This window comes from Crocodylus porosus, unplaced genomic scaffold (assembly GCF_001723895.1).
Source record: "Crocodylus porosus isolate Cpor-Errol unplaced genomic scaffold, CroPor_comp1, whole genome shotgun sequence".
Lineage (NCBI taxonomy): Eukaryota > Metazoa > Chordata > Crocodylia > Crocodylidae > Crocodylus > Crocodylus porosus.
Window position 1 is genome coordinate 55,676,932 of NW_017728886.1, and position 13,813 is coordinate 55,690,744.

Sequence of the window (13,813 nt, forward strand, 5' to 3'; positions counted from 1 at the left end):
CCCCCACACACACACACCCCTTTCTTCCCCTCCCCTTCATCATACCAGACTTACCAAATGAATGCAGCTTTTTCGCGTTGAAGTGCTGCGTATCAGAAATCAGATCAGTATTGGCCAATATGCCTCCTTAAAAATCTGCTGTTGGTATCGGCCCCAAAAATCTCTACTGGTGCACCCCTAATTCTCATAAATAGTTAATATGAGTCTGACTCAGATATCTCCCAGTAGCAGCTTCTGAGCTACCTGTAGAACTTGAAACTGCATAATTCAAACCAACATCTTCTACTCTCCAAGCTAGCAGTACTATCATTAAAATGTTCTTCTGGACTAGGGACAGACGACACACAAACTGGTTTAAGTGATCAGAAACTGGTTTAAAATGGTAACAAAACAGCAATTCAGTACACACAAACTCGTTTCAAAATGGCCAAAATCAGTTTAAGATGGACCTGGAGGAATGTAGTATCAAATTTAACTGATTTAGTTAACATCAGTATGCTTCATTATTGGTTCAATCTATGCAAGTTAGAGAAACCCATGAAGATTGAATCGATTCCACGTCTGGCTTTTTGACTGCCTGTACGTAGCCCTGATAAATCTTTCTCCTGGTTGATAGGTGTAATTACAGAGAGGGAGAGAGAAGGATCCACTCTGCAGCTAGATCTGCTAGCTGTCAGAACAGGGAGAGAGAAGGCCAGATTCTGCTAGTTCACAAGGAGGCTTAATGTCTCCCCACCTCTGTGGATTTTTCAGGCCTTTGACTAACTATGGTGAGAGCTGCTTTGTGGGAGCAACTAAGCATTCTGCCTGTAGACAACTTTGGGTGAGTGGGGCATGCTGTGCAAAAAGGAGAAAGCAGTGAAGCTTTCTCTGGTGCTCTGCCAGGAGGCCAACCTTCCCCCCTGCATAAACGGTCTCCAGAAGTGAGGTGGAGAATACACCATTTGGATGCAATGGAAATGAAAATTTCTGACCTCCAATTGAAAACTCAATGTCAGGATCCTGAGTCTTGTGAGCAAAAGAAATGTCTGAGGGCCTTGTTGCCTGTTCGCTAGCAACCATTGCAAATCATTGAAATGTAGAGACCTATTAACATTTGTACATGTTAGGAGAAACCCTTGCCTAAAAGGGAACAACTTTGCAATGCCACAAGGGTACTTACCATGTCCTAAACTGCTTGAATATGAATGGCTTGCATTTTAATTTCACTTTAAGTGTTTAGCTGAACATGTGACACCACCCGAACTTATAATAAGACTGAAAGTTTCACTTCTGTCAGTTGTGTAACTAGGGTGGGGGGCTGGGGCAGCAGAAAAGAATGAGTGCTGTTGCAGCCATCCAGTGATGGCAGTGGCAGCAACCAGAAGTCACTGCCACCTCTGTGTGGGGCACCTGCCCCAGGTGTGCAGCTTCATTGTGATGACTCTGAGTCCTGTCCCTATATCTGGTCAGTCTGCTTTCCCCAAAATGAAAAATCCTCAGACTTGTGCTTTGTGTATGTCAGTCTGACATACATCTGGACAGCAGGGTGGTTGCTTGCTGAAATTCTCTATTTAGAGAAAATTAGCAGATGGTGTGTGGTATCAATATAAAAACATAGTTGGCAAATAGCCTGTGTCATAGATAAGGAGCTGCATCTCAGTTCCCTGCCAAATAGCTGTTGCACAGTATATGTCAAAGTTTTATGCTGATCTAAACCAGATCACGCAGGACCCAGGCTCATGTGAGTAGTTGGACTTGAATCAGAAGTAATCAATGGGTAAGTACAATCTTACCTCCAAGGATGAACTCACTTTAGTTCAATCTGGGTTAACATGATCTAAAGTGGATCAACCTGACCTGTGTGCTTGTATGCATTCACAGTATAGCCCCCGGGCAGGGAAAACCCAGCCACTTTCCCCAGCCTCAGGCCTGTGCTGCTCCTACCTCCCCAACTCTGACCAGGCTATTTTTGACCTCTAGATTTACCCCCCTCCACCTACCTGCCAGCCTCCTCTCCCTGCCCAAGTTACTTAACTCAAGATGCTCATGCCACTCTTGGCAAGAGGCTAACACCTGAACACATTGGTCCCAGTTTAAGTTTAGGTAGTTTAAAGCAAGCCAAATAAACCTAAACTAGGTCTCAAATGCTTGTTTGCACCCAATAAGTAATCAGTGGTCTAAACCAAAGATGCAGGCTTCTATAATTTGTTGACTCAGGTGCTTAAGGACAAGAAAATGCACTGCATATGAAAAGGAAGATTCTCAAAATAAATGTTTTTCATCACTTCTCTGTGCAGATTGTCCAGAAAGCCTTGGATGATGCCAGGCAGGGCCGAACCTGCATTGTTATTGCTCACCGTTTGACAACTGTGCAGAATGCTGACATCATAGCAGTGATTCAGAATGGAAAAGTGGTAGAACAGGGGACTCACAGCCAACTGTTTGCAAAAGAGGGACACTACTATGAACTTGTAAATGCACAAGTGTCTCATTAGATGACTGCAAGATTCATTTTATTTATATAAAGATACATAGGCCTACTACTAAGTTGTATTAAGGCTGGAAGTGCCCAAGTATTGTCATCTTGCACTGCTGAGGTTGAAAACACAGCCATGCTGGGTATAATAAATTTAGATAGACTTGTTTTTGATGTATGTCGTAGTTTTAAGGTAAGTTCCTTTGAAAGATGCTGTTTAATTTTATATATATTTTTTTTTATAATTACAAATTTAAATGTAAATTGACATAATAGACCACATTTGTTCATTTAGAAGCTAAACAAAGGGACCTGGGAATACTGGGTACACGTGAGTCACCAATGCAGTGGCCCCATGAAAAATGCCAGCACAATCCTAGACTGCATTATGTAGGGTGTATCTAGTAGAGACAAAGATACCGTTGTACAAGGCATTGGTAAGACCCATTTAGAATACTGTGGGCAAAAAAGTTCAAAGAAGATTGATATAAATTGAAAGAAGTTCAAAGGACCACTGAGAAGGTTAGGGACATGGAAATAAGGGGAAAAAAAAAGAGTAAAGGACCTGGGCTTGTTTAGTTTAGCACAATGGAGATTTGAGAAGGGATATGATCACTTTATACAAGTGCTATGCAAAATAAATATTAGGGAAAGTGAAGAGCTGTTTAGGATGAAAAACAACATTGACATCAAATGGCTATATGCTGACTGTGGGTAATTTGAGATTGGAAATTAGAAGATTTCTAATTTCAGAGGAGTAATGCTTTGGAATGTTTTTCCAAACAAAGTAGTGAGGGCAAGAAATCCTAAGTTACTTTTAGATTGAATCAGATACAATTAGGGAAGGGATATTATAATAGGTCAGGGAGTTCTGACACACCAGTCAGTCTCTCTCAGATGTGAAGTAATACGTTGATAGTCCCCATAGTGAACATTAAGGTAACTCTGTAAAATAGAAGGTATCTGGTAATCCCTTGCCTTGAGGTTTTGCTGGTTGCCAGTTGGAGCCCAGAAGAATGTTATTCATTTTTTTTTTTTTTGGCTTCTAGCTTGTGGTTTTTGTGTTTTTCTTTTTTGGGTGGGGGGTGTTTGTTTGTTTTTAACTTTCAGCTGAGGCACTAAAACATTGGTCAAATCCCCCTAGCCTTACTGTGCACAAAGTGCCCTCATGTTCCTGACCGTAGTAGAAGTCCAGACATCTCCAGCTAGAGGGTTTCACTCTTCTCTTTAGCATCATAGCCATCACCAAATTTGGGGACAGGGGAATTTTTCCACTAGATCAAATTTGCATGGATCATTTTGCCTTTCTAAGGCATAAGGTTTTGTCCTCTTTCTAAAATCATTTAGTTACCTCCCTGTTTTTGTAGTGGCAGGGGAGTGGCAGTCATATCCTTTTCACCTTTGGCATGTTACAGGGTGTTCTTGGTCTTCCAGATATTATTCCTTAGAGTTATGGATGAGAACTTCGGGGGTTCCATCAGTTAACAATTGCGTACAAACACAATGGAGTTGGGCTTGATAATCCAGGAAAGTCAAAAGCAAATGTAGAGGGGGGTATGGTGATACAGTCCCACCCACCTCATCACCTTCCATCACCTTTGCACCCTGCTTTTCAGAATCTTGGATACACTACTGACAAAACCCCCTTCCAGTCCTAAGTTCCTAAACAGCATTAAAAATAAGATTGCTGATGCAATAGAACAGGGCTCTTCCAAGCCCTTAGAATCATTTTTAAATAGACTTTAAGATGTGGATCTTTGATCCAGTCATCAGAGATGGCTGCTTCTGGAACTATTTAAAAAAATGTGTTTTATCAACATGCAATATCATATTTAAACATTTGTCAACTTTTTTAGTTGACTTTTTTAAAATTGTTGATGGATCCATATTTACACAGTTCCACTGCAATATTTTATTAACTGGTTTTCTACCAGTTGAGGCATAGATGTCATCTCCTCAGAGAGAAGCTCAGGTAGACATGTTTTTGGTTTACTTTTGGCAACCCTGAATTGCAGCATTTTGTTCTTTCAAGGACTAAATAAATATCATATTTGGATTTTGGTTTAGGAGTCTGGAATATTTTACAACTTCCAGATAAAATTGCTTTACTCATGACAGCCTGAAATTAAAACAACCTCCTTTGCCTTTTTTTTTTTTTTTAATTGCTTTCTGGCATCTAAATCTAAGAGGAATAAAATATCAAAACATACAGACTGTGCACTCAATATTGCTAAAATACATACATCCACTTTCTCCTAATGAGTTTTTTTTCAGAGGCCTGCCAGGATGGGTGATTTCTCTTTCTCTAAGTCAAGGAATTTCAGTTGATCTCTTTTCCTATTTGTATTTCCTTATTATCCTAACTGGTTTCAAATGTATCCATATTGCTGATTTTCCTTCTACACTGGAGTCAAAATGACAAGCAAAAGATTGGTTTTACACCTTATATTTTAAAGCTCCTTTCTTCTATAACAGAAATCTGGGAGATCCGGGGCGGTTGGATCTGAGTTCCTGGTTCACATTCATTTCTGTTATAGATCACAAAGAGTCCATTATTTATTCTAATTGTTTTACAGACAAAATGAAGCCTCTAATGAAGAATGTGAAAATCATTCAATATAAAAAGTGAGATGCCAAACTTGAAATAAACTAAAGGCATATCTTGTATGAATTATAACACCTCTAGCTAGCTAAAGGCATTGCATAGTTGGAAAGACCTATTCTTAGTTACAAAGTACTATTTCCTCTGACTACTACGAGATCTCAGTCCATTACCAAGCTGGGAATAGAGCAATTGTCTTGGGAGTTGAGAGTCAGGCATCTGCACAGTGTCTGGTTCAGCAATGTTGGTGCTTAAGGATCACTGACTCAATGCCGACAACACTGGCTGCAGCAAGGATAGTGGCGTTTGTGCAGCCATCTTCCCTTTTGATGTGGAGGATTTTCCAGAGGCATCTATCTCCAGGCGCTTGAGATGATAGCTTACGTCAGTAGAGGAGGTTGGGGACGATGACGACGTTAAAGAGCTGGATCTCGTCATTCTAGAAATCACAATGAATAAAGACATGCTGAAGCAGTTTCTCAGAGGAGACACTTGTACGCTGTAGAGGCAATTACAGAAGCATAAACAATTCAGTTTTAAAGCTTTTGAAAAGAACTGTGCCGTGGCCTGCCTAAAATATGCAAGTTCCTACAACCACTAGAAATGTGACTTCTGATCATGTGTTGTTTCAGATAGAGGCCAGCATTACATATGAAGTAAAGGGAAGTCATTATACATGTGTCATTCTCAGCGCACTGTTTAACCCATTCTATCCTTGTCTTCCTATATGACAATAGCTATGCGATCTAAATTACATTTGTATTAGTAAGAAAAAAATTAAATAAAGGACCTGGAGTTCTCAAATGTCACACCATTCCCTAAAAGCCATTGGTTTAGAATTATGTCAGAGCCAGCAAAGGAGATACTGGTATTTTATATATACCCAAAATGCGTGTTCATTACTGCTGTAACTTTGTGCAAGGGGAAAAAAAGGCACTATTCCATGAATATATCTCATATTTTAGACAAAACTGAAAAACCTCCATCTTTATATATCTGGCCTTTGAAATTGTCATTCAAGAGAGAGAACTTAATAGGAAAATGCAAATATGAATAAGGTAACAAGGATCTGCTCATCTGGTCTGCAGCAACACTGCTCATACTGTCTGTCAAAGAAATACTATTATTCTATTTATTTTTTCCAGTTCAAACACAATAAAAGACACCATATCCCTAGCAATAAAAGAAGGAAATCAAACCTAACATAAAACAGCAAGCTAGCAAGAAAACAAGAAAATTCCAACCTTTTTCCAGATTTCCAAAACAGATCCCACACCACTAAATGCCTGACAAGTAGATAGGCTGTACTGAATGAATTTAAGCAGAACCTTGTTGCAGTCTTTAATAACAAATAATGGCCAAACATTCTCAGGAACTCTGAGCCTTCATTCAGTTCTTCCAGCAGATTAGGTCCATAATTCCTCACTTCCCTGGGTTCTCAATCATAGATACGTGTCATTAATACTTGTATAGCTATCTACAACCTGACTGGGTATATGTTAATGAAAGGGGTTGATCATGAAGACTCCATCCACGGTTAAGTGAAAAAATTATGACAAATACTTAAGAACCATTTAACTAGGATGGCCTCAGAAGTTATTAATTAGGTTTTGCCTCTTGACAGTGAAGGCTATTTTGTATGCTAATGGATTTAAAGTGCTATGTTTGTGTGACTAGTCAAATACTTAAATCAGTGCTTTCTTGTTTGTATCAGCAAAACATGGAATTTTTGTAAGGTTACCCAAAGTTTGTTTCAACTTCTATATAATAGAGGCCTCTAATGTGTTTCTTACAACCTCTACCAACCTCCTCTTATCGTCCCTACCCAGATTTACCCAACCACTTAAAAATATGTTTTCAGGTCTAGACAGGGTGGAGGTATAGGCCTAATGAGGTGACCCAAGCAACAAAGCTATTGATTTGGAGGAAGTCCACAATATACTTAACCACTCAATTATGAATTCATCTTATGTTGTTGTTAATTTTGACTAAATCTAGGAGTTGGACTTGTCCATACAAATGCAAACTTCAGACATTGCAATGAATATAGTACAAACTCCTTGAAAATGGCTGCTGATTCTGGAGCCTTCAAACAGTTAAACACTGCTGTATTTTTTTTTATTTGCATTAGAGTGTGACCACCCTAATGGGTGCTTAAGTTTGCTATTAATTTAATATCCATGCTGTTTTGGATTTCCTGTCACAATTTGCAAGGTCCTAACTGAATTTAAATTTTATCACAACGTATTTATGTTTCATCTCCTATACAGTCTATAATTTTTTTATATATACTAACCTAAAAAATAGTAAATTACATGACCGTGGTGATGATCATGTGGTGATATGAAAGACTGTTTGACAGCATCCATCACAACTCTTAAATCTTTAGTTTTCAAAAATGAAGAATGTCTAATTTGCTGTTATTTAAGGGAAAGATGAATGTTCGGGGGAAAGGCGGTTGAACAAGTGGAGCTCTTTCAGGTCCCCTGGAATAACATCAACATGTTCTTTCACTTATTTTATAAGGATTAGGTTTATGGGTCTAATTAGAATTATGAGAGACTTTGTGAAATTCTACAAAACAGTCTGTGACAGGCAATAACTAACCTGTCCATTCTCAGCAGTATTTAACCTGCACTGTGTGGATGAATTTTTATGTGTTTGTAATTGTGACTTTGTCTAGCTAATAGCTTTTAGGGCTCTTGTTATATAGCAAGAGTTAGGAAAATTCCTGTCACACTCAGGAGACAGCCTATTTAAATGTTAATAGGATGTGGTTTCACCTAATTAGCAGGGGAAATATTAAGAAAGTATGCAGGTTCATTAATGTTTAATCGCCTGACTTTGCTGGAGGGTCTGCAGCATAACTGATCTAGGAAAACAGCTACCCTTGTGACATGGTGTTCTTGATCTGTGCTAGAACTTAGACTGAAGGTAGCAACAATGCAGCTGCAGCACTGAAACATGAGTACAAAATGTCCTAGTGTGCCTACACCTAACAAATCCGCGTGTGTATGTTGGCAAGAAGGAGCCGTACAGTGCCAAGCTGTTCCTGTAGACAGGGCTGAGGCATTTTGCCACCTGTTCATAAAAGTTTTTCATGCATGATGATAAAACCCTCTTTAAAGAGCCCTCTTTATAGTCCTTGTCTACTGTCCATGGGGCTAAACGGTGGGGGGCCTCTTGCTACCTTATTGGTATTCTTTTTTTTTTTGGTATGAACAAAACCAAAGGAAGGAAGAATTCAAATGTTCTATTTATGGAGGTAACATAGCAGTGCCTCCCTTTGGTGAGAAAAGGAACCTTTTTGACATAGACTTGTGTTTTCTAAAGGGAAGACTACCTGAAAACTGTTTTACTCTAAAGAAGTTTGGTACGCAAATTATCGGGAAGCTTAGATCCCTGTAACGCATCTTGTCTCAGGTTCTATGCCATCTGCTAGATGTCTAAGTCTGCACAGCCACTTGGACCAAAAAAAAAATACTTATCTCAGGAGAGCAATGTTATTCTACCCAAGGAGGTTCATAACTCTTCCAGTCTCTCAATGATGGATCTTTAGAGCATGCAGATAGTCATTAGTAGGGCAGAGGGGTTCAAGTAAATTTTCCCCCTTCAGTATCTGATGCAGAAATTCACATTATTTACCTCCATCATCTCGGGATCCTATTGTAGCCTTGAGCCTGACACCCAAGCCAGAGGGCTATAACCCTGGTTCTGGACTCTCTCTTATGCATTTTAGCTAAAGATTAACACAAAATACATAATCAGCATAGAGAACAGAATACAGGACTCTCTCCTCCCAGCATAATGCTCTTCTCACTGGGTAGAGAGTCAAGAATCATCTTGCCTGCCTTCCTTCTGATACCATGAATCTTGCATTCCTTTCCACGCAGTGGCTCAGCTTCTACAGCAGGGATGAAGGATATGCTCAGCTGGCCTATTATCTAATGGTCAGGTGGCTTTACTGGGAAAAGGGAGAAGTGGATTCAAACTTCCTCAGGCTGAATGGCCTAGAACCCAGTGATCAAAAAATGATTTAAACCTGTAATAGAACATAAGTTCAGTGCACATAAACCAGTTTCAAAATGGCCAAAACTGGTTTAAGATAAACTTGATTGAATGTAGTATTAGACTTAATTGATTTGGGTCAAACTGGTTTACGGAACTTCTGTCCCAGACCCCTTCTTGGTTTAAGTTAAATCAGAGTGCCCCAGCATGCTTTTCAGGCCTGGGCTGAGCTATCTGCTCCAGAGAGCATGGCTGGCCCTGCCCCTCTCCTCCCTAGCCAGTGTTCCAGCTGCCTGAGAAATGGATGGGGGACTACAGCCAGGAGACAACATCTGCCTACCTACCCCTTGCCCCAACCTCCCCTTGCTCACTACTTAAGCAAGGATCTGACCTCTCCCACAGCAGGGACCCCAGTGGCATGGACCCCAGCCTGCTTTGGCTAAACCATGCCCATACTAGCTAATCCTGAGAGGTGTCTGTGTGTGTGTTTCCAATTTTACCGGAACAAAGGCAGACTGATAAGTGTCTGCTTAAGGCTTTTTGGAACCATTCAGCAGGTAGCTGGTAATGTCCCTCCATTTCTTCCTTAGAAAAAGTTATTTAAGAAAAGCTTGAACTAATGAGAGAGGCTTTGTTTTCTTGATGGACTGATAAGCTTTGTGTTTCGATAAGCTGGCTTGTTCGCTTCAAAGGCCACAATCTTTCAGTGTTTAAGAGGGGATGGAGAAATGACCTGGTTTGCAATGAATGCAGTGCCTGTCAGTTTGCTGCATACAGTGTGAAGAAGCATGGAGATGGTGATTGAAAAGCTCAGTATCATCAACAGATGCATGCATTCCACACAAGCAGTCCTCTCTCCTGCCACATCCCCTTTGCCTCAGAGTGCTGGCCAGGGTCTGGCAATGCTACCCACCCCTTGAGCAGTGAGCTAGGAGAAACCTGGTGAGGGCTGCTTTCCTCTCTCCCTCCAAGCACACCCTGGCTGGGGAGTGTGCAGGCCAGGGTGGGGGTTTAAAACCCTCCCTAATCATAGCATCCTGCTGGGATGCCCCCCATTAGCTCGCACTGAGGAATGTAAGGGAGGGCTTCTCTAGCACCCTCCTCCTCCCCCCGCTTTCTAGACTGAACCACTGCAAGGATGTGCCTGCATGTTCTGATTCAAAAGTGAATGTCTATCCACTTGCAAAACAGTTCAATCTCTGCAGTTGAGACCAACCTGCAGTGATTGAACCAATTCAAGCTTGGGCTTTTTGATTGTCTGTCCCTAGCCTAAGCTACTGAAAAAAGAAGTGCATGAGTCCTCTTCCCTCTCTCTTCCCGACTTTTAGAAATCTTAAGGCAAAGACTTCTACAAAAATAGTTGTGGTAAAGGTTTTCCAGGGACTTAAGCAGGGTGAAATAAGATTGCACATAGAGAGACATAGTACCTAAACCCCCCAAATCTTAGTGGTAGAATAAGATGTGGACCCTTTTGTCCTTGTGTCCTAATAGTGTATAGGTATTATTACAAACATTTCCATGTGACTAGTTTCAATTAAGGTTAACTGCTGTGAGATACCTGTATGTCAGCATCTACCACCTAAATATTAAATCTTCATTCCACTGTATAAGAGTCAAAGAAGCCTAAAACATCTTAGCTGTATCAAGAGTGCTGCACACCCCAGAAAACAGGTTGCACACCCCTTTTACTGCACTCAACATCATCACTTTCTGATTTCTGTGACCCAGATGAATTGGTTGCCTTATGTTTCTGAGCAGACATGCTGCTCACTTGCTGCTGAGAACCTGACTCAAACAAGCAAGCACTGGTCTCTACCTGAGAAAAGGAGGAGATTCAGGCCCAGTTGAACTTAGTCATATGTAAGACCCTGTTTTATATGATAGATGACCAGCAACTGGCTAAGCTGGCAAAACCAGTTCTTCATGAAGTACCTAAAAATATTAGATGAGACTTAATGAGCAATACTACAGCCTCTTCCACAGTCTCTTCCATCTGTCTGGGGCACTGCACTTCTAGATCAGGGGTTGTCAATCTGTGGCACATGAACCACAAGTGGCATGGCCAGCCTCAGTGTGTGACATATGACAGACTGGGGAGGGGCAGGTAGCACAGCAACAGGGAGGGTAAGAAGCAAAGCAGCAGGTGGATCAGGGAGCATATGGCAAAAAGCAGAAATAAGATCATCGGATCAGGCAGGGGAAGGGGATCAGAGAGGCATGTGTTGCACCTTGGGAGGAAGAATCATTAACACTCCTATAGCCTGGGAGGTACCATTCTAAGTAGCACAACTGCAGAAAGGGATCTCGGAGTAATAGTCAACTCTGAAATAAACATGAGTAACCAGTGTGATGAGGTAATAAGTAAAGCTAACCACAACCTTTCTTGCATAAATAGGCTCATCACAAACAGGTCTAGGGAAGTAATAATTCCCCTCTATGTAGCATTGGTCAGGCCACAGCTGGAGTACTGTCTCCAGGAATGTGAATGGCCTGGAGAGAGTTCAGAGGAGGGCCACTCATCTGGTTAAAGGCCTACAGAAAAAACCCTATGTGGACTAACTGGGAGACCTGAACCTCTTCAGCCTCCACAAGAGGAGGCTGAGAGGTGATCTCATGGCCACCTACAAACTCATCAGGGGGGCCAGCAAGATATAGGGGATACAATGTTTACCAGGGTGCCTGTTGGGGTAACTAGAAATAATGGCCACAAACTGGAAGAAAGCAAATTCAGATTGGACATCAGGGAAAAGTTACTTACAGTGCGGGTTGCCAAAATATGAAATATGCTTCCAAAGGAGGTGGTGCTGTCCCCTTCATTGGAGGTATTTAAAAGGAGATTGGATAGATACCTGGCTGGGGTCATCTGACGCCAGCACTCATTCCTGCCCGGGGCAGGGGATCAGACTTGACAATCTAATAGGTCCTTTCCTAATGTCTTTGAAACTATGATTAATTTTGCAAGTTCCAGGTCCTTACTGTTTTTAAAAGGTAGAGGATCACATGATCGCAGAAGTGTCCATCTTTCTCTTTACTTTTCCATTCTTCATTGCCTCCATGGCATAAGAAGGAGCTACTAAGGGCCTTGTTGCACAGTAATTTTGGGAAGCCCCTGGAGATCTTAACACCTGGATTGCCTGCATAGTAACATCTGAAACTAGTTTTAAACAGTCATTATGTTATACCACTCCAGGGCAGGATTATCTCTGATCCATGTTACCTAGCTTGTGTTACATTAAGGTGTAGCCACTCTAGGCTATACCTCAGCATGACCACCCCCCACCTCCCCTGCTGGCCTAAAATGAAATCTTCATAATTTTCCAAGCAGGAAGGAACTGTGACCACCAGAAACCCCAGATACTGCTCCTGCCTTGGCTCAAGGTAATTTGCATCAGAACCGAGCGTCACAAGAGAGCTGAGAGACTCTTTACCAGGTAAGAACTGCCTGCCCAGAGGAGCTTTCCATCTATTGACTCCTCTGTGAAATCCTATAAAATATGAACTTTCATTTCTACCCAGGAGAACTTTTACAATCTTTTCTCCAATGCCTGATGAAGGGTGTTTGTGCCCAAAAGCTTGCAATTAAAGAATTTTTTTTAAAAATCTTGTTGGTCTAGTAAAAGATATCACCTCTGCCATGATCCCTGATTACCTTTGACTTGAGCAAGGCTTTTGATATGGTCTCCCACAGCATGCTTGCAAGCAAGCTGAGGAAGTATGGATTGGATGAATGGACTGTAAGGTGGATAGAAAGCTGGCTAGATGGTCAGGTTCAACAGGTAGTAATCAGTGGCTCAAGGTAGATTGGCAGCTGGTATCAAGCGGAGTGCCCCAGGGGTCAGTCCTGGGGCCAGTTTTGTTCAGCATCTTCACTAACAAGCTGGAAGATGAGATGGAGTGCACCCTAAGTAAATTCACAGACGATACCAATCTGGGAGGTATAGTAGGTATGCTGGAGTGTAGGGTTAGGATTCAGAGTGATCTCAACAACTTGGAGGATTGGAGCAAAAGAAATCTCATGAGGTTCCATAAGGGCAAGTGCAAATTCCTGCATGTAGGACAGAACAATCCCATATATCAATACAGGCTGGGGATAGACTGGCAAAGCAGCAGCTCTCCAGAAAAGGACAATAAGCTGGATATGAGTCAACAGTGTGACCTTGTTGCCAAGAAGGCTAATGGCATACTGGGCTGCATCCGTATGAGCGTTGCCAGCAGATCACGAGAAGTAATTTTTCCCCTCTATTCTGCACTGGTAAGGCCACATGTGGAGGGCCGTGTCCAGTTTTGGGCCCCCCCCCACTATAGAAAGGATGTGGACAAGTTGGAGAGAGTCTGGTGGAGGGCAACAAAAATGGTTTGGGGGCCAGGGCACAGGACTTATGAGGAGAGGCTGATTTGACAACAGCCTTTAAATACCTGAACAGGGGTTCTAAAGAGGCCAGAGCTAGACTGTTGTCAGTGGTGGCAGGTGACAGAACAAGGAACAATAGTCTCAAGTTGCAGCAGGAGAGGTTTAGGTTGTATTTTAGGAAAAACATTCTCACTAAGAGTGTGGCGGAGCACTGGAATGTGTTATCTAGACAGGTGGTGGAATCTCCATCCTCGGAGGTTTTTAAGGCCCAGCTCAACAAAGCCCTGGCTGGGATGATCTAGTTGGGGGTGGTCCTGCTTTCAGCAGGGAATTTCATAGATTTCATAGACATTAGGGCTGGAAGGGACCTCGGGAGATCATCGAGTCCAGCTCC

At 41.8% G+C, this 13,813-nt stretch overlaps 1 protein-coding gene across 3 annotated transcripts in view; it reads left to right on the top strand.

Moving 5' to 3' along the window:
* The window catches only part of LOC109309630 (multidrug resistance protein 1-like), a 48,974-nt gene extending 46,347 nt beyond the window's left edge, over positions 1 to 2,627 (top strand). For all 3 annotated transcript variants that reach the window (XM_019534404.1, XM_019534413.1, XM_019534422.1), the window contains one exon: positions 2,280 to 2,627. In XM_019534404.1, coding sequence (XP_019389949.1) covers positions 2,280 to 2,477 — 198 coding nt within the window. In that variant the 3' untranslated portion in view covers positions 2,478 to 2,627. The remainder of the gene's footprint in view (positions 1 to 2,279) is intronic.
* Positions 2,628 to 13,813: the final 11,186 nt, after the last annotated feature.